The sequence below is a fragment of the Curcuma longa genome, chromosome 20, assembly GCF_044706935.1.
Source record: "Curcuma longa cultivar G26 ecotype Majalengka, Jawa Barat chromosome 20, ITB_CL_G26_1.1, whole genome shotgun sequence".
NCBI classification, from domain to species: Eukaryota; Viridiplantae; Streptophyta; class Magnoliopsida; order Zingiberales; family Zingiberaceae; genus Curcuma; species Curcuma longa.
In genome coordinates this window covers 4,609,012-4,630,208 of record NC_133880.1, presented here as the reverse complement: position 1 = coordinate 4,630,208, position 21,197 = coordinate 4,609,012, and the positions used below count along the sequence as shown (strand labels likewise).

General features: G+C 37.4%; 2 protein-coding genes across 3 annotated transcripts; one reads left to right on the top strand and one right to left on the bottom strand.

The window, feature by feature from the left end:
• The first annotated feature begins 1,373 nt into the window (after positions 1-1,373).
• On the top strand, positions 1,374-16,226 carry LOC141813246 (chloroplastic import inner membrane translocase subunit HP30-2-like). 2 transcript variants are annotated; one of them, XM_074701176.1, is made up of 6 exons: positions 1,374-1,750; positions 2,488-2,603; positions 3,027-3,153; positions 15,536-15,684; positions 15,788-15,850; positions 15,935-16,226. In XM_074701176.1, the coding sequence occupies exons 1-6, from the start codon at positions 1,412-1,414 to the stop codon at positions 15,960-15,962; spliced, it is 822 nt and encodes a 273-aa protein (XP_074557277.1). In that variant the 5' UTR covers positions 1,374-1,411; the 3' UTR covers positions 15,963-16,226. The 2 variants fall into 2 exon arrangements, with proteins under 2 accessions (XP_074557277.1, XP_074557278.1); XM_074701177.1 differs by lacking the exons at positions 1,374-1,750; positions 2,488-2,603; positions 3,027-3,153 and adding exons at positions 12,681-13,066; positions 13,800-13,915; positions 14,342-14,468.
• A 310-nt stretch (positions 16,227-16,536) lies between these two features.
• Positions 16,537-21,134, bottom strand: LOC141813314 (calnexin homolog). The gene is made up of 6 exons (XM_074701255.1): positions 20,964-21,134; positions 20,810-20,879; positions 17,450-18,579; positions 17,279-17,350; positions 17,058-17,174; positions 16,537-16,968 (listed from the first exon to the last, which is right to left on the bottom strand). The coding sequence occupies exons 1-6, from the start codon at positions 21,042-21,044 to the stop codon at positions 16,813-16,815; spliced, it is 1,626 nt and encodes a 541-aa protein (XP_074557356.1). The 5' UTR covers positions 21,045-21,134; the 3' UTR covers positions 16,537-16,812.
• Positions 21,135-21,197: the final 63 nt, after the last annotated feature.

Here is a 21,197-nt window from a genome sequence, read left to right as displayed (position 1 = left end):
ATATTATTGTAAACTAAATTTATATTAAAGAAAGAGATTTTACGACTTAGGTCAATTCTAAATTCTCTTATTAAAATATACATATCAATTTTTAAATTTGTAATTTATTAACTAATCAAAGTCAGTAACGATGAAGAAAGGGATGAGAAGAGAGGAGATGTTGACTTATTTGGAAGAGAAGGTTCCTTATCATAACCTATGTATCTTATTTGAAAGAAAAAAAAAGAATATTAAATATATAAAATTATAAAAAATATTTTTACTTTTAAAAAAATACAATGTACGTAGAGGACAGGTAGAAAGCTATAAACTTTTGTCAATATTTCACGTAAAGTTAGGATATAGAAGATCTTAAAATAAACAACGTATGTGTTTTAGATAAGTCTTTATCGAGAAAAAAAAGATTAAAGTTATTTGTCTTTGTCCTCTTAAGTCTTGTCCTCAAAAAGATTTACGACGAGAGTCGAACGTCGACACTTACATCGTGAAGTGCAAATGGTTGGATACTAGACGATGACGATACGTGTTGTATGAGAAGCGACAGCACAAAGATAAAATATCTAAATAGATGAATTAATTTAAGAATTAATATTTTAAAATAAAAATAAAATTAAAATAAAATATTTTTGAGTTCTCATTTTTCTTCCTTATATTTCAAATCGAAATCTAAGAAATTCTAACAATTCATGAATACAGAAGAATAAGTTTTATCTCTCTCTCTTTCATTCTTCTCTTTAACTCATTTCATCTCAAATAAGGATCAAAATTTTCTTTTCTCTTGTTTATCCCTCTCATTCCCTCACCTCTTCTCTTCGGCAAAAAGGTGGAATCCGCCATCTTAGCGGTCTCACACAGTCGGCTCCACGACCATATGTGAAGAGATAAATCGAAAAACTGCAGTTGGTCACGACGCAGGAAAGTATTTTCGAACTCTTGTCCTCTTCTATAAATCTGCTATGTCATAAACAACTCAACTATGCCCCGAAGACTTTCCTCACCTCCTCTCTTCTGCTTCTTCTGCTAAAGGTTATCCGCCACCTTAGCGGCCACCGACCATTTGTGAGGAGATAAATTAGAAAGTACAGTTGATTACGACACAGTATTACCTAACTTTGTCAATCTAACCCTTGCACCTCCTCTCAAACAAAGCATAAGGGGTGAAATACTCTACGTGAAAATTAACATTTATTACATGAGAGCACATCTAATCTTTTACCATCGCACCGTGCTCGGGTTTAATAATGATTGAAGGTTATGTTAAATTTTAAATGCTATGTTAAATTTACGTATTAACCTTTTTTAGAAAAATATAAGTGCACAGTTGAAGTGCAAATGTTTAGGGTTAGGCACCAGCACTGCCCAACCCTATTTCCTTCGCTTCTCAGATCCCGGTCCTGTCGCGTTGTTGGCCATGGCAAAGGTTGGACGCGGCGGCGGCGGCGGCGGCGGCGGCGAAGGTGGTGGTTTCATGCGGGGCATGGTGCTAGCGCCGCCGGCCTCCCCTCCGAATCCCATAGTACTTCTGCAGGCCCGCCTTAAGGATCTCGAGACCGGTTTCCGCGGTTGGCTTGCGAAGCAGTCCATCGCCGTCGAGGCTGCCGTCGTCACGGCTACCAACGCTGCTCAGGGCGCTGCTATAGGAGGTCTCCTTGGCACCTTGACCTCGGATCTCTCCTCCGCTCTCCCCGCGACGCCCAACAACGTCGCTGGGCTTAATCCGGAGGCCATTTCATCCTTTAAGAACGCTCAGGTCGCTTCCTGACTCACAATATTTAAACCATCCTTCTGGTTTGCTGGTTTACTTGGGATCTATTTTGATGCACAAGATTTTTTGGTTGCTCTCTGTTTCTATATCTAACTGTTCTTCCAGAATTGGTTTTTAGCACATTTGATGCTTGAAATAATGCTTTCCGCACCTGTTAGCTTGGCAGAAACATTTCACCTGTTGATAGAAATTTGTTCAAACACAACAGATTCATAGAAATTATATGAACGTTACTGTTGATATGGAATTACAATAGCTCAATTTCTGGATAAGATTCATGTAGCCACACAACTTGTTGTTGTCGCCATCTTCCAACAATCTGTGTCATATTATACCTCATGTATATTTTGATCAATATCAAATAACATTAAGTGCACGACTATTTATCATGTGCAAGATAATCTTTCAGATTTATAGATCCTTACCATGTATCTGCCACATAGTCCCCATGAAGTTGTCTGATGAGCAAACTTAACAACTTGATGAAGTACCTAGTAACCTCAACTGAAGCATTTTTAAGTTGTATGTTTAAGATAAGATATAACTACAATCCATTAATATTGTTTTTCATCTGTATTATAATTATGTTTGTTATGCTTTCTTATAACTATTCAGCATGTCTAATTATCTTTCTCCATCGACATTACATATGTTGAAAAGAAAATTTTAACTTTGATATTTTCACATGAATACATATCATAATAATTATACATGAATAATAGGCTCTTGCTGGTGGTCCTTTGGTACAAGCTCGTAATTTTGCAGTTATGGCGGGTGCAAACGCTGGCATATCATCTGTCATGAAAAGAATCAGAGGTGTGGAGGACGTTCAAAGCAGGTGCAGCACAACAATCCTGACTCTGTGCCACTTCAATAACTTGCAATTTATTTAGTCTTTGACTGTGAAAATTGAGTCATAAAAGTAGGCAAGAAATTTGCGATATAAAAGCACATTTTTTCAGTTTACTCCTGCAATTGAACTAATAGTACAAGAACTGTTTTGTTTGGACTTTCTCTGCTGTGTGTTCCACTTCTCTACTTGCAACAGCATGTAGATTATCATATCCAACCTGATGCTTCAATGGGTCACAGTCTCTTAGAACATGTACTTGCTTTACATAATGCATCATGGATTGTCTTCACTATGAACTCCTAGTTGTGGTCCATAGAATCCATTGTGTGAAGAAGACATGAGGATGTTAAACTATGATGAGCCAAGGACCATTGGATCCTTATAGAAATGAACTTTTGTTTGTTGCAGCATGGTTGCAGCTTTTGGTTCTGGAGCATTGTTTTCATTGGTTAGTGGAGTTGGAGGGCCAAATCAGGCAGCTAACGCAGTCACTTCAGGACTTTTCTTCGCACTTTTTCAAGGTGGCATGTACATGGTAAGCATTGTTTTACTGCAATTTCATTTGGTTATCGTCTCATTGAATTCCTCTTGTTCAGATTCAGTTACCATTTTGTTCTTTTGTGCTATGGACAAGGCAATTTCACAGCTATTCTATTCCATTTTTTTATTTTGCATTATAATTCTTCAAGTCCTATTATGCGATATTTCTTTTTTGATATCATATACAAGAACAATTGCCTATGATGTAGTAACGATATTATAGATCTTTAGTTTCTTTAAATCTTCCTTTAACAGGAATTGTGAATATGAGAATACCTTTCAGAATCTGATACCAAAATAGTTTTTTTCTTAATATTATAAGGATTTCTGAGACTAAAGGCTAAATTAGTTATGTACATGATGATGACCTTTAGCTTTGGATTATCTCCTGGAAAGGGATCCTTTTAGACAACCGACACATGTACAAATGGTTAACTTTTTATCCTTATTTAATATTCTCAGTTCTGATGCTGGGATATTCCCCTCAAACCTCTCAGTATATGGTGTTTTTGAGTATCAGAATATGCCAATCCTGTAGATTATATGTTATCCAAATAAGCAGGGTGGAGTAGTATTAGTGCTATATGTTTATTTATTTTGTGGAGAGAGTATCATTGCCTGACAGAGCATTTTGTTTGTGTTTTCATGAAAATAGCAAACAATCCCTGTCCAATCATTACTTGGGTAGATGAGCAAAGGAAATTAAAGTGATAAACCTGGATATTATAAATCGTCTTTATTGTCCGCTTTCTTTTTGTCCTATTTCCTAAGCACCTTAAGTGCCTTGTTAGGTTCCTAAGCACCTTAAGTGCGTTGTTAGTGGTCTTGAAAATTGTTTTTGTTTTAATTATGCCTAGCCTATTTAAACCCGTTGTAATGGTTTGTTTTAGACAGATCAGTTTCTGTACGTTGCAAGTTTTCCAAGTAGAAAATCCTTCTTGAGTGTTCCTCCGTCGTCACTTTTCGCTTCCTTCCTTCCTTTGGTTTTCTTTACATGGTATCAGAGCTCTAGGTGTTCGTGAGGAAGGGCAATACACTCGGTGATATGGAAGGTGGTGGTCGTGTAACTGGACTCGGTTTGGAGTTGTTAAATCAGTCAAACTACCGGATATGGAAGACTTGTCTGGAATCGTACCTGGTCGGGGAAGACTTGTGGGACGTCGTCGTAGACGGCGGTGTTGCAGCTCCTGAGAATGTCGCTGCAAATGCGGAGGCATTGAAGAAGTGGAAGCAACTCAACGCGAAGGCAGAATTTGTGTTGAAGAGGTCAATCTCCCACAATCTGTTCGAGCACATCATCGGCTGTGGATCTGCTCGTGAGATCTGGCAAACGCTTGATCGTCTGTTCAACAAGAAGAACGAGGCTCGTCTGCAGATGCTTGAGAACGAGTTAGCAGCCGCGAAGCAAATCGGAACTGTCTCGGAGTTTTTTCTTAAGGTAAAGAACATATGCTCAGAAATTTCCTTACTAAACTCAGATGAGAAAATTTCAGAGGCTCGAACGAAGAGGTATATTGTTCGAGGACTTCGACCCGAGTATACGCCATTCATCACCTCGATTCAAGGATGGGCCCAACAACCTTCGCTCGAGGAGCTTGAAAATCTCCTGTCCTCTCAAGAGTCGTTGGCCGCACAAATGGCTGGAACGAGTATTAAGGAGGAGTCGAACAGTGCGCTGTTCGTGAAGAAATCGAGCTGGGAAAAGGGAAAGTCAAAGAAGGAAGAAACAGGTCAGGATTCTTCAAATATTCCTAAGAAGGCCCTTAAGTGTTTCAGATGCGGCAAGACTGGACACTTCAAGAGAAATTGTCGAGTAAATTTGGATGGAAATTTCGCTAGTTCAAATCTCGGAGAAAAGTCTGACCAGCAAGATGAGGAGGACTGGGACAAGGCTTTTCATGTCGATGTGATGATTTCAAGGGAAAAGCAAACAGAGGCGTCTCATGGTAAACAGGAGATCGATCAAAGGTGGATCGTCGATTCAGGGTGCGGACATCACGTTACTGGAAATGATTCGGTGTTCTCATCAAGTCGAGTTCATAATGGGGGTAGTGGCATTATCACGGCAGATAACTCGGTTCACGAAGTTAAAAAAGAAGGATCGATTGTCATTAACAGCGGCAAGGGAGAACCTATTACTCTGAAGAATGTCTACCACGTTCCAGGAATTCAGAAGAATCTCTTCTCGGTAGCAAATGCTGTAGACGCTGGAAATCTTGTGTTGTTCGGTCCACATGATGTGAAGTTTTTAAGGAACGTGAAGGAAATCAAGGCGGATGTGGTTCACACTGGAACTCGGGTAAAAGATCTCTTTGTCCTTTCAGCCTCAAATTCATACATCGAGAAGGTGAACGACAACAGCACCTCCTTTCTATGGCATGCAAGGCTTGGGCATCTCAATATGACTAAGCTTAGTGTTATGTCTCGAAAAAAACTTGTCGAAGGTCTACCAGAAGATCTGAGGATCGAGGAAGGCAATGTGTGCGAAGGATGTCAATATGGGAAGGCTCATCGACTTCCATTCGACAACTCTGTATCGAGAAGCAAGGGTCCTTTGGATCGAGTTCATAGTGACTTGATGGGACCAACTCAGACTGCCTCATACTCGGGAAGTAAATATATGTTGTTATTTGTGGATGATTTTTCCCGGTTCACTTGGGTGTACTTCGTGAAGAACAAGTCCGAAGTGTTCTCTAAATTTCTCGAGTTCAAAGAGACAGTAGAAGGGGAACAAGACAGGAAAATTCGAGTACTGCGAACAGACAATGGTGGGGAATTTTGCTCAAAAGAGTTTGAATTGTTTTGTAGGAAAAGTGGCATAAAAAGAGAACTCTCCTGTCCAGAGACCCCACAACAGAATGGGATTGCAGAAAGGAAGATTCGACACCTCACAGAAACTTGTAAGTCGTGGCTGCATATGAAGAATCTACCAAAGCAGTTATGGGCGGAAGGCATGAGTTGTGCTGCCCATGTCATCAATCGAGTTCCGCTTAGCCCAGATAAGTTCAAATCTCCATTCGAGATGCTTTATGGGTTTAAGCCAAGTGTTAAGTACTTTCGAGTTTTTGGATCTATTTGCTATGTCCATATTCCAGATTCGAGAAGGAGCAAATTGGATGCAAAGGCAGTCAAGTGCGTGTTCGTCGGCTATGACAAGAGAAGGAAAGGGTGGCGGTGTATGGATCCATCAACCCACAAATGCACCATGTCGAGAGACGTGGTTTTCGACGAAATCTCTTCATACTACATCAAGGATGCTGAGGAAAATGGTCAGACTAACCTTCCCATATCCATGTCTACGGGAAGCTCTTCTAGTAGAGATTATGGTGACAGGGGGAGCCTTGACTTATCTCGAGACACTTCAGTCGATGAAAGAGCAGAGAGTCAAAGTTTGCAAGGAAGTCCACATCAGGAAGAATCTAGTCTACAACAGAATGGGGAATCTCGACCAAAAAGGAACATTGTAAGGCCTTGTCGATTCAGAGATGATAACTTTGTGACAACCTTCTCTTGTTTCTTGGCAAACGCAGTAGACGACGAGGAACCCGCTTCTTATAATGAAGCAAAGTGTGTCAAGGAATGGGTAACAGCAATGGAGGAGGAAATGCACGCTCTCGAGAAGAATGAAACATGGGACGTCGTTCCGAAACCTCCTGGTACTCAAGCAGTCACATGTAAGTGGGTGTATCGAATCAAGAGAAAGGCTGATGGAAGCATAGATCGATACAAGGCTAGACTGGTCGCTCGAGGATTCTCGCAGAAGTATGGAGAAGACTACGAGGAGACGTTCAGTCCAGTTGCAAAGATGACGTCAATTCGCACTGTGTTGGCCTTAGCAGCAAGTTCTCGATGGAAGCTGTGGCAATTGGACGTCAAGAATGCATTTCTCTACGGAGAACTCGATCGCCCAATTTATATGGAACAACCACCTGGATTCGAGAAGAAGGATGGCCACCAGTTGGTTTGTAGACTCAAGAAAGCGCTATATGGATTAAAGCAAGCCCCGCGTGCTTGGTATGGAAAGATTGCGGAATATCTTCAGTTTTGTGGGTACACAGCTTCGGAATCCGACTCAAGTCTATTTATAAAAAAGCATCAAGGACAGATGGTGGTGGTACTTCTATATGTGGATGATATAATCTTGACGGGCAGTAACTATGGTGAGGTTACTCGGTTACAAGATGAGCTCTCGCTTCGCTTTGAGATGAAGAAGCTTGGGGAACTTGGAACCTTCCTTGGTCTACAAATCGAAAATCTCGAGGAAGGTCTGTTTGTATCGCAGATCAACTATGCAAAGAAGTTGGTAGATAAATTTGGTATGACAGATGGAAAAAAGAGTTATACTCCTCTCGACGTAAATCCCAGACTCAGTCGAGACGAAGGAACATGTCTACCAGATCCTCGTCAGTATCGTGCTCTTGTGGGAAGTCTGATTTATCTGACTATAACAAGGCCTGACATTGCTTATGCAGTCGGAGTGGTGAGTCGATACATGCAGGAGCCAAGGAAACCACATCTCGAGGAAGCGAAGAAAATTCTGAAGTATATTAACACTTCATTAGATGTAGGTCTATTTTACAGGAAAGGTGCAAAATTTGTCTTGCAAGGATTTGCGGATGCTGACTTCGCTGGAGATCGAGACGATCGAAGGTCCACATCTGGGTTTGTTTTTCTTTGTGGAAACACTAGCATATCTTGGAGTAGCAGGAAGCAAGGCTCGGTATCCTTGTCTACGACAGAAGCGGAATACAAAGCATCAGCTCACGCAGCACAGGAGTGCATATGGCTTCGTAGACTCTTGGAGGATCTTCATGTCAAGTTTGATCAGCCGGTTCCTATCCATGGAGATAATTTGAGTGCTATTAAATTGACTTCAAATCCTGTGTTTCATGCGAGGACAAAATACATTGAGTTGGAGCATCACTTTATTTGCGAGAAAGTACTGGAGGGAATCATTGAGATGGTTGCAGTAAGGAGTGAAGACAATGTTGCTGATATCTTCACAAAAGCATTTCCTAAAGGTCCTTTCGAAGATCTACGATCTAAGTTGGGACTAGTTCATCGGACATCACTTTAAGGGGGAGTGTTGGAAATTAAAGTGATAAACCTGGATATTATAAATCGTCTTTATTGTCCGCATTCTTTGTGTCCTATTTCCTAAGCACCTTAAGTGCCTTGTTAGGTTCCTAAGCACCTTAAGTGCGTTGTTAGTAGTCTTGAAAATTGTTTTTGTTTTAATTATGCCTAGCCTATTTAAACCCGTTGTAATGGTTTGTTTTAGACAGATCAGTTTCTGTACGTTGCAAGTTTTCCAAGTAGAAAATCCTTCTTGAGTGTTCCTCCGTCGTCACTTTTCGCTTCCTTCCTTCCTTTGGGTTTCTTTACAACTTGATATACAAAATCTTTTTTATTAACATATACGCGTTGTTCATCTTTATTTTATTTTTTATATATTAAATAAATATATATATTCACCCTATTAATCGCGTTCAAAAAATTAAATATTAATTTACGTATGATGTTATAATATGCATCCATATAGATTGTAACACCATTTAGATATTATAATACTTATAAATTAATAAAATAAATATTTTAAATTATATATTAAATAAATTATGGACATTATTTCATATCATTAAAATTAGGAGCCCAAATAAATTGAATAAAATTGAATAATATGAAAATATTGATATTTAAGTTTAAATTTGAAAATATATATAACATTTGAATCTCGATTGGAACCTTAAAATTATAAATAATTTTGGCTCAAGTTAAATTTGAAATAAATTTTGAAGTCGAATTTATTTCGAATTAATTGAATCTTAATTTAAGTATAATTAAATTATAATTTAAAATAATTTAAATTTGATTTTAATTTGAATTATTCTAATTTTAATTTGATTTAAATTAAAATTATATAAAAATAATTAAAATTTGTTTCTAGCTAGTTCGACTCGTGAGCCACTCACGAATAATAAAATAAAAGATTATAAATTCTAATTCAAACAAATTATCTAACATATATTCCAATTCGACTAAATTCAATAATTTTAAATATCAATTCAATATTTTTCTAACCGACTAAAAACTCACAAACAAAGTTGATTTTTGCACCCTAATTAAAATATATTATCCATAAAGTGCCATCAAATAAATTATTGACACTATCATGCTCCATGAACAAATTAATATCAAAAGGTGCACTTTTTTTAAAGCGTCAAAAAAATATTTTTTAGATTGATTTTTAAATAATTATATTATGGTTTAATAAGTGCCGTTGATTAAATTATCAATGTGATTACACTTTATTAAATAAATTATGGACATTAGTATATGCCATAATGCATGAATTAAATAAATCACCAATCGATTAGGTTTAGGCTAGTGTTTAATAACGCATTTCTGGTCCAGCGGTTTTGGGACCTTATTTGGAAGCCTCTCAAAAAGAAAAAGGAAAAAAAGAAACAAAAATTGCTAACTCACTAATTATTCTCCAAAGCAAACATGTACGTATGGAAGAAACATAATACTATTTCATATAAATCAATGCGATAAAAAACGCATGTATTCTAGACCTCCCTAATAAAAATCGATTTATTGAATTTATTTTTTATAATATTATTTCGCTCATACCAACTTTCGATGTATAAATAAGCATACAATTCTATTCACTTTGTTATACACAGGCTTCTTCTTCTACATCTTCTTCTTCCTCTTGAAAACAAAGATGGCTCGTTCCTCTCTTCTTCTCCTTTTTGCAGTCTGTTTCTTGGTAAATTTAAATTGCATTTGATTAATTTCAGTTATTCTTAAACTTTTTTTAATAAAATAAATTAAAATATATTTGTAAAATTCAGGCCGTGGTAGTCGTTGGAAATGCTTCCAGATATCAAGTGGTAAGGAAATTTTAGATAAATATTATTTTTCTTTCTTCTTTTCTTTCTGATACGATCTGTTCATGTTGAATCAGACTGGTGGAGAAGGCTCCCTACGCCCAGAACGTAAGTAACTCCCTTTAGCTTGTATTTATTTATGGTCGCGCAGGTTTGAGTCGCAGAAGTAGTTTCTCGTAATATATTCAAGATAAGATTACGTATAATAGATCCGATACTAAAATGTGGATCGAATGTTGGCAGAATGTGGTCCGGCGTGCGACGTCAGGTGCTCTGCGACCTCTCACAAAAGTGCTTGCTTGATGTACTGCAACCAGTGTTGTGCTAAGTGCTTGTGTGTTCCTTCTGGTACCTATGGCCACAAGGAGGAGTGCCCTTGCTACAACAACTGGAAGACCAAGGAAGGGACGCCCAAGTGTCCCTGAGCTTGAACCGTTTTGTGTTTGGATGATGATGTTCTATGATTTAGAATAAGCGATCAGCATTGTAATAAGGATCGATCTTATTCGATAATCATCGTCATCCTCGTGTTGATTTATTGCTCGAGATGCAAAATTTTCATAAATACATCGATTTCATGTTCGTGTGGATCGATCGAACCAATCGAAATGTGTTGTGTGTTCCCTTTGCTTTGCATTGACATAGCCAACTAGAGTGACAATTACGCGACTCAAGTGACCAAACTTGTGTCAACTTGGGTGAGCCCCGCTAACTTTAATAGTTTGTTTAACCTGACTAACTTGAGTGCGGACAAAAATCTATGGTGGGATCGGTCGGCTTGTCAAAAATATGTCACATGAAAGAGGGAGGCAGGGCAGGACGGCTCGTCGTCCTAACAAGTTGAAAAATCACAACTCTCCAATAAAAAGTGAAATCTACCACTCCGATGGCTCCACACAATCGGTCATACAATCATTATTTGTCAAGAAGTAAATCGAAAAATCATAGTTGACCACTACAAACTCAAAGTGAATTGTTGCTTAACATTGTTTCAACTTCATCAAGATTTTGATTTGGTCAACCAGCAACCAACCAGCCCGCCCCATGCAAATCCACGGAATTTGTATGAAATGAACTGCTGTTTTGACCGGAAACGCCGTGATTGTTCTGCGATTTGAAATGAATAAACAAAATAGGTAGAGCTACACTTTGTTGACGAATTCCAACTGCACCATTATTGACTGACTAATGCATGAACAACGTGTGATTTGAAAAAATATTTTTCAAATATTAGATTTGTACCGATGAAATTAAATGCGACCAACTGTAAAAAAAATATTGTTTATAATTATTTGGGCGAATGATGAATTAATACCTAAATTGTTCAAGTGATGAATGATTAGTTTATTTGTTTTCGTAGACTAGATATTATTGTAAAATAAATTTATGTTAAAGAAAGAGATTTTACTACTTAGGTAAGTTCTAAATTCTCTTATTAAAATATACATTTCAGTATTTAAAATTGTAATTTATCAACGAATCAAAGTCAGTAACGATCAAGTATGAAAAAAAAAGTTTGTCCCAGGACATAATTGAGTTGGTGACGACAGAACAAAGTTACTAAAATGGATGAGAGTCGAATTTCGACGAAGTCAAAATAATATTTTCCTTCGTCGTGACCAACTGCATATTCCCGATTTACATCCTTACAGATGATCATGGAATCAATCGTATGAGGTCGTTGGGTGGTAGATTTTACCTTTTACTGAAATATAAATTTTTTTTAAAACTATTTTTACTTATAAGTAGGATGAGAAGGTTCATTAACAAAATAAAATATTTATGTTCTCTTAGGAGGATGGAAGATTATTAACAACAGACTATGTGTTAGGGAGAGAATAAAAATTAAATATATAAAATTATAAAAATATCTTCACTTCTTAAAAAAATAATGTATATAAAGAACGGATGGGACATTGTAAAATTCTGTCGGTAAAAATTAAGATATAAAAGATCCTAAAATAGACAACGTATATTTTTTTGGATAAGTCTATGTCATTGAAGAAGGAGAAAAAGAAGATTAGAGTTATCTACGTCCATCTTCTTAAGTCTTGTCTTCAAAAAGATTTACAATGAGGGTTGACGTTGATGTCATAAAGTGCAAGCGATTGAATATTGGAAGATGACAACGCGCATTGTGAGAAGCGACGATGCAAAAACGAGATATCTAAATAGTTGAATTAATTATTACACTTCAAATTAGAATATAAGAAATTCTAACTATTCTTGAATATAAAAAGATCCCTTCCCTCACCTCCTCCCAAATAAAATGTAAGAGGTGTTATGTCTAAGTGGTTCGAGCATAATAGACATATGAAATACTCTAAGTGAAAATTAACATTTATTACATGAAAGCACATCTAATCTTTTACTGTAGCACCGTGCTTGGGTTTAATAATGGGGTAATGATTTGTTGTATGAAAAACTAGTATGAAATGCAAGTGGGAGCCAGCTCCTTATGTCTTTGTTAATATTTTATGCTAATTTTTTATGCAATAAATCATTACTCTTAATCATGTTTGAAGGTTATGTTAAATTTTAAATGTTAGGTTAAATTTACGTGTTAACCTTTTTTAGAAAAATATAAGTGCACAGTTGAAGTGCAAATGTTTAGGGTTAGGCACCAACACTGCCCAACCCTATTTCCTTCGCTTCTCAGATCCTGGTCCTGTCGCGTTGTTGGTCATGGCGAAGGTTGGACGCGGCGGCGGCGGCGAAGGTGGTGGTTTCTTGCGGGGCATGGTGCTAGCGCCGCCGGCCTCCCCTCCGAATCCCATAGCACTTGTGCAGGCCCGCCTTAAGGATCTCGAGACCGGTTTCCGCGGTTGGCTTGCGAAGCAGTCCATCGCCGTCGAGGCTGCTGTCGTCACGGCTACCAACGCCGCTCAGGGCGCTGCTATAGGAGGTCTCCTTGGCACCTTGACCTCGGATCTCTCCTCCGCTCTCCCCGCGACGCCCAACAACGTCGCTGGGCTTAATCCGGAGGCCATTTCATCCTTTAAGAACGCTCAGGTCGCTTCCTCACTCACAATATTTAAACCATCCTTCTGGTTTGCTGGTTTACTTGGGATCTATTTTGATGCACAAGATTTTTTGGTTGCTCTCTGTTTGTATAGCTAACTGTTCTTCCAGAATTGGGTTTTAGCACATTTGATGCTTGAAATAATGCTTTCCGCACCTGTTAGCTTGGCGGAAACATCTCACCTGTTGATAGAAATTTGTTCAAACACAACAGATTCATAGAAATTATATGAACGTTACTGTTGATATGGAATTACAATAGCTCAATTGCTGGATAAGATTCATGTAGCCACACAACTTCTTGTTGTCGCCATCAACAATCTGTGTCATATTATACCTCATGTATAATTTTATCAATATCAAATAACATTAAGTGCACGACTATTTATCATGTGCAAGATAATCTTTCAGATTTATAGATCCTTACCATGTATCTGCCACATAGTCCCCATGAAGTTGTCTGATGAGCAAACTTAACAACTTGATGAAGTACCTAGTAACCTCAACTGAAGCATTTTTAAGTTGTATGTTTAAGCTAAGATATATCTACAATCCATTAATATTGTTTTTCATCTGTATTATAATTATGTTTGTTATGCTTTCTTATAACTATTCAGCATGTCTAATTATCTTTCTCCATCGACATTACATATGATGAAAAGAAAATTTTAACTTTGATATTTTCACATGAATACATATCATAATAATTATGCATGAATAATAGGCTCTTGCTGGTGGTCCTTTGGTACAAGCTCGTAATTTTGCAGTTATGGCGGGTGCAAACGCTGGCATATCATCTGTCATGAAAAGAATCAGAGGTGTGGAGGACGTACAAAGCAGGTGCAGCACAACAATCTTGACTCCTGTGCCACTTCAATAACTTGCAATTTATTTAGTCTTTGACTGTGAACATTGAATCATAAAAGTAGGAAAGAGATTTGCAATATAAAAAGCATTTTTTTTCCAGTTTACTCCTGCAATTGAACTAATAGTACAAGAACTGTTTTGTTGGGACTTTCTCTGCTGTGTGTTTCACTTCTCTACTTGCAACAGCATGTAGATTATCATATACAAGCTGATGCTTCAATGGGTCATAGTCTCTTAGAACATGTACTTGCTTTGCATAATGCATCATGGATTGTCTTCACTATGAACTCCTAGTTGTGGTCCATAGAATCCATTGTGTGAAGAAGACATGAGGATGTTGAACTATGATGAGCCAAGGACCATTGGATCCTTATAGAAGTGAACTTTTGTTTGTTGCAGCATGGTTGCAGCTTTTGGTTCTGGAGCATTGTTTTCATTGGTTAGTGGAGTTGGAGGGCCAAATCAGGCAGCTAACGCAGTCACTTCAGGACTTTTCTTTGCACTTTTTCAAGGCGGCATGTACATGGTAAGCATTGTTTTACTGCAATTTCATTTGGTTATCATCTCATTGAATTCCTCTTGTTCAGCTTCAGTTACCATTTTGTTCTTTTGTGCTATGGACAACGCAATTTCACAGCTATTCTATTCCATCTTTTTTATTTTGCATTATAATTCTTCAAATCCTATAATGCGATATTTCTTTCTTGATATCATATACAAGAACAATTGCGTATGATGTAGTAACAATATTATAGATCTTTAGCTTCTTTAAATCTTCCTTTAACAAGAATTGTGAATATGAGAATACCTTTCAGAATCTGATACCAAAATAGTTTTTTTTCTTAATATTATAAGGATTTCTGAGACTAAAGGCTAAATACGTTATTTACATGATGATGACCTTTAGCTTTGGATTTTCTCCTGGAAAGGGACCCTTTTAGACAACTGACACATGTACAGATTTTTAACTTTTTATCCTTATTTAACCTTCTCAATTCTGATGCTGGGATATTCCTCTCAAACCTCTCAGAATATGGTGTTTTAGAGTATCAGAATATGCCAATCCTGTAGATTATATGTTATCCAAATAAGCAGGGAATTGGAGTAGTATTAGTGCTATATGTTTATTTATTTTGTGGAGAGAGTATCATTGCCTGACAGAGCATTTTGTTTGTGTTTTCATGAAAATAGCAAACAATCCCTGTCCAATCATTACTTGGGTAGATGAGCAAAGGGAAAAATAATCGAGAAGGAATTTGCTGACCCTTTTCTACAAAGTTGATCTGCACAAAACAGGGTAGATGAGTAGATTCAAAAGAAAAAGCCAGGGATTGACCTGTTGAAGTAGTTTCCAGCTAGTGATCATTGTTCACGGCTGATCAAACTCTCAGACTGGATTGGGGCTAGTTATCACTTAAAAAAAAAAACAAACTGTGTTCTTTTCTTCTCTTCTGTCAAAGTATGCATTGTCAATGAATTACTTTTCCCTTCCATTCTTTGACCATCCTTTGTTTTTCTGCTCCTCCTCAAGTAAACAAGATGTTTGAGCCTTTTTAACTAAAACATTTATATCTTTTTTTTTATATGGTTCAGGTGGGTCAGAAATTCTCGCCCTCCCCGACAGAGGATACACATTACTCACAGACGAGAGGCTTGCTAACTAGCCTTGGTCTTCAGAAATACGAGAACAATTTTAAGAAAGGATTCCTTACAGATAATACTCTGCCCCTCCTTACAGATAGGTGATTCTACTGTTGCACCAAACTCTTGCAGATTTCTGGATCTGCATTTGGTTTACTAAATTATGTGCTTAAAATCTGTCTCATGACACTTTGTTTCCATCAGTGCACTTAAAGATGTCAATATTCCACCCGGACCTAGGCTTCTCATTCTCGATCAGATACACAGGTAGTAAACTTGTCTCGCTCCCCGAAATCAAAAACTTAAATATTGTTTCATATGCTTGACCAAACGTGTTCTTAACATTTTCAGCAACCCAGAGTTGAGGAAGGGAAGCTGAAGTAGTAGCCAGATGCATACTCGAGTAGTTTATACTATCCCAGTTCATCAAGAGTTACTCTTTGTTGTTTGTTATAGATGATGTAGTAGTTCTTGTTATCCTCATTCGGCCGTTTGCTTTTACCTTTCATTTATAATAAGCCCACAAGATAGCCTAAAAATGGACTGGATCTAATACAGTGAATTTATTCTTTGCATTCTTTTTTCCTATGTTGAAGCACACTGTGCGCCATAATTAGAGGGAGGAATGGATTCTCTGTTTACATGTTTTTCTTTTGCTGGTAAATGTGAAGGCAACTGTTGATGCAAGAGTTCAACATCATCATCTTCATCAATTCTTAATCGATTAAGATCTCTCTATTATCTGAATATTATTATTTTCTCTTTATAATCTCCATTCTGAACTTGTCAATCAGCTCGAAGAACTCTCTGTTTTTTGTTTTTGTTCAGCATACAAGATAAATCCTCATTTTAAAAACAGGTGTAGGCAACGAAGCGGTTGAATTACTCATTTAAAAACATTTTATATATTAAAATTTGGTCACAACTCGCTGTGATCACCAAATAAGCTTATTGAATTACTCTGTGCAAGACAAAGTGTTCAAACATAAACCAGTCATACGAATCCTTTTTAGAACAAAAAACTTTCCAAAAAATTCTTTAGCCAAAAGGGGGAACAAAGATCCTTTAAGAGTGGGGAAACTCAAGTACAATCTAGTCTATTAACTTAAATCACAATTGTAAAAAGTGTTGGCAAACAGTGACATTTCCACCCAGGACTATGATGTTTCTCGTTCAAGAAGCCTAAGAACGCAAATTCCGTTGACACAAAATTTGAAGACCTTGGTACCTTATGTCTCCCTCCTGGACCTCCTAGGTCGAGGGCCAGATGCATCATCAACATTTTCATTCTCCTTTTTATTATCTGAGACCCCTGGAGCATCATTCTCAGCAGTTTTGACGTTGGTTTCAGTGGAAATTGCAGTGGCAGCGGCGGCGGCTGGAGTCTATAAGATACAATAAAGTTCCAGGAGTTAAGAAGTTACCTTATCTCAAATGGGAATTTGCATTAAACTAAGATCTATCCAAAGCTTACCTGAGGCTTCTTTTTGCCAAAGAGAAGCCTGAATATAACAGTAATCAATACCACAACTATGGAAATCAAGACTCCAATGGTGAGGGTAGCTTGTTTCTCTGCCTTATCAATAAAATCCTAAAAAGAAACCAGTCATCAGATCTGAAGATAAAACTGAATTTTTAACGCAATACGAGGAATTGAAATAGGAAATCTGAAGAAAGGAACTTGGAGCAACTCACTATGATTTTAATCTTGTAAGGCTCCAAGAAAGGAATGTCTGCTATCATGTAAAGGAGATCAAAAATTTTCTTCTGCAACAAAAAATGGAACAGATTAAGAATGTCATATTTGACAAGGATTAACTTGGAGCAACTAGATTTAAAACGTAGAGTGGCAGATGGAAAAATCACCTGGAAACCAGAAAGTCCATCTCTGAACCCAGCAGCTGCTTCTTCCGTCTTTTGTTTTTCCTTCTCAGCCTCATATTTAGGTTTCCATGTCTCCAACCGATAAGACTCAGCAACCTTCTCATCACTAGCTATCAAAATATTGTCAAACAGAATGCCATCCTGCATGGTCCATATCTCAATACCAATAGCAGCAATGAGCTCGAAATTGGGCTTGTCAAGTTCAAAGTACTCGGGGTTCTCTATCTCTTGAGGTTTCCAGACACCTTTGTAGTTTGGATTGTCAATTAGAGGAGCAGACCATTTTCCCTTGTACGCTGGGTTCCTCTTCATCGGTCTCTTCCACTCTCCACATCCAGGCGCTTCTTCACACTTTGGGTTATCTATCTTTGGTGCTTCCCATTCTCCATCCTCTTCATCATCCCAATCTTCTGGCTTTGTGGCTTCAGGATCATCAATTTCATCGGGTTCATCATCCAGCCATCCATCTGGCTTGACGGCTTCCTCATCTTCAATCTCCATTGGTGCATCTTCATCCCAGTCGTCAGGCTTTACAGCATCAAGGTCTGGAATTTTTGCTCTCTCATCCCAGTCCTCAGGTTTCTTGTCATCAGGGTCAGGTATCGTCTTGGGTGGAATTAGAGCTGGCTCAAAGTCATCCACAGACAAGAAATTGGCTTTTTTCTTCTCTTCCCCGTCAACCAAAATTTTCAACTCATTGTCAGGTTTCAAAATAGCAGTATAAACATGTGAGAGTTTGTCAACTGGGACTGATGGAGGATACTTCAGATGGTGTTCCACATACTTGTCAGTCTTAGGGTTCTTGTGCTGGAGGATGAAATGCACCTTATTTGTGGACCCACACTTATCAGGTCCAAACATGATAGTATATGGAGACTCATTGTCAAATCCCTTAGGAGTCCAGTCAGCTGCTTGAGGACGGAGGTATTTTAAATATGCACCTCCACATTCAAGTCCATTTTGCAATCGAACTTCAAATTGAAGAACAACAGTTCCATCCTTGAGAACAATTGGCTCCTCAAGTTCTTTGACAATGGCATATTTCCTCGCCTTTTCACTCACAAGCAGCCCATAGTCTTCATGGCCATCACTCTTGGAGTGTTTCCATGTACCTAATTAGCCAAGATAAACTTTGTAAGAATGGTGGCACTGGTTGCCAAAAGCATAAGTGAAGCAAAGGAAAAAAATGAAATGTCAGCAAACACCACATTTTTTAGATTTTCTGTATCTTGAAACAAGCACGTGGAAAAGATGATATTACCCCATTTTCAAATTTTCTGTATCTATGAAACAAGCATGTGGAAAAGATGATGTTACCCCATATAAGTATTCACATTCCGGTGCACATTATTGATGATGTTTGAGTCATACAAGTTAGCCAAGAAACATGAGTTTATAATGGAAAACTCCTGATGGTTGACATATGTAAACAAAACAATAAAAAAACACATGGTGTTAAATTTATTAAATAAAGATTAATTTTTTGTTGGTGAGAGGGTGACATCTTTAATGAATTTAGGACCTATTAGATATTAAGAACGGACTCAGCAAATTCTAGAGATCACGTTAACAGATATAGAGGCATGCATGGAAAAGTGTAGGAGCTGAAGATTAGTTTCTACATCAAGTTCTACCTTGGGAAAGGGAGTTCATGGTTACATCAATTCCATATTAAATTAACTCACTCGAACGCCTGAATGAAATTAAAACTAGACTAATGCCACCCTAGTCAAAAATAAATAAAGGAAAATTTTGGAAAGATGTCTTTCCCATTATAAAAAATAACCATTTGCTGGTTGAGGTGGAATTATATATCTTAGAGTCCTAGACTACCATATATGGTATATCTACTGTGATAACTATTTCAAATACACACACATTGCGACAAAATATGAGAGTGGCAATCATCCAAGACTAAAACCAAGGTGTTATAGCATCCATCTGATAGTTCTTAAGGTCAAGATATGGGTAGGAATCATTCTTACTCTGAATCTCTCAGTGAGCACATGCAGCGAATAGAGTGTTAAAAAAGTTTACTATGTCATATTATTAAGTTGTCATTTATTTATTTTATCATAATTGTCAATTTTTACGAGCATGTTCCTATTCTGTGATATATTAGTACGCATCAGGAGGTATATAAAGGATAATACTCGTTGTCACTGATAGGAATTTCGGTGATGAAATTGTAGTTTATTATTATCACTTCCGATTTTTCAGAATGCTATTCCTTTCAAATAAAGAATTGAAAACGTGTTTATATTGTATTCTTAATTTTTTTTCAACTCTCCAACTTGAAAAAATACATGCCGAATATCTGGATCCCTAGCCATTTTCATATACCCTCTGGATCATAGAAACATAGGAGATTATAAATGGGTCCTAACACTTGGTCATACACACATATGCTCAGATTCTAGAATTATTTTGGAAGGAAAAGCAATGACACAATAAATTAGCTACATAAAAACTTTTTGTATGCCAGTGTAATATCATATTACCAATAGCTTTGCTAGGAAAAAAATTGAAATAAACTTAATCATGAATAAAGATAAATAGATCAAAGTCAATACAACACTAAAATTTAACTCTGGCTGCTAAAGAAAAAGACATATAAAACGCATCATCATCAAGCTGCCTTTGACCAAACTATTTGGGATTGGATAAATGAATCTTATTTCTCAATAGAGCTCTATGGTAGGCAATATCACTAGTAATCTTTATCTCGCTCAACCTCTTATGTATTACACTAACAATTCAACTCTCCTAAGCATATAACTTATTAGTAAACTTTAAGTGTGTCCATATCATCTCAATTTATTTTCTCTCAGATTTTATTAGCATTGAAGTTATGCATAATTGCTCTCGAATACAAATATTGTCTATTTTATTCCTTCTAGTAACTCCATGCATCAATCTTAACATTTCTATCTTTGCTACATCAATCTTTTTGAATCTGCTAAAAAAAATTTATTTCCACATATTCTGTTAAGTTACCACAAGTAAACGTCAAATTTAGATAAGACCTAATATTTGTTACGGAAGATTTACGGATTATATTCATTGCGGGACAGGGAGGATCCTCATTCACCAACCTAGTTACCTTCCTGAAGAATATCTAAAAAACTTGGCATCCGTACAAGTAATCTAAAGTAACGCGATTGAGTAGCATAACATTAATTGTGATAATAATTCCCTCATGCTTCTTGTTCGTCATTTCTAGATCTGTGAACATTGTCCACAGACTATCTAACGGATCGTTAAAAGAAACTGAAAGATGAATATTTACACTAATAATGAACGATATACTGAGAATTAACAATAGATCCGGAAGTAATCTACCTTGGTAGTCCGCCTTGTCAGAAACGATCCACTGCCCCTCAAATGATTCGTCAAAGGACTCGTAGAACAGCTGGATCAAACACGAAAAATCACTACCTAAATCTCAGCAACAATAATACTGGAAGAAGGAAGCGAGGAAAAAAAGACAAACTACCGGATTCGACGCCCAAATATGGAGGAAACAGGACGCAATCAGCAGCAAGAGAAATGGGACGGCCGTCCTTTTGCCGCTCATAGTGAAGGGAAGGGGAGGTGCGAGCGGGGATCTGGAGATCCGAGAACAGATCGAACGAGCGAACCACACTTCCTTCGCCTTCACGGCTGACCCTTCTCCCTCTCTCTCTCTCTCTCTCACTCACTTGCTCGCTTAAAAAGGTTCATAGTGATT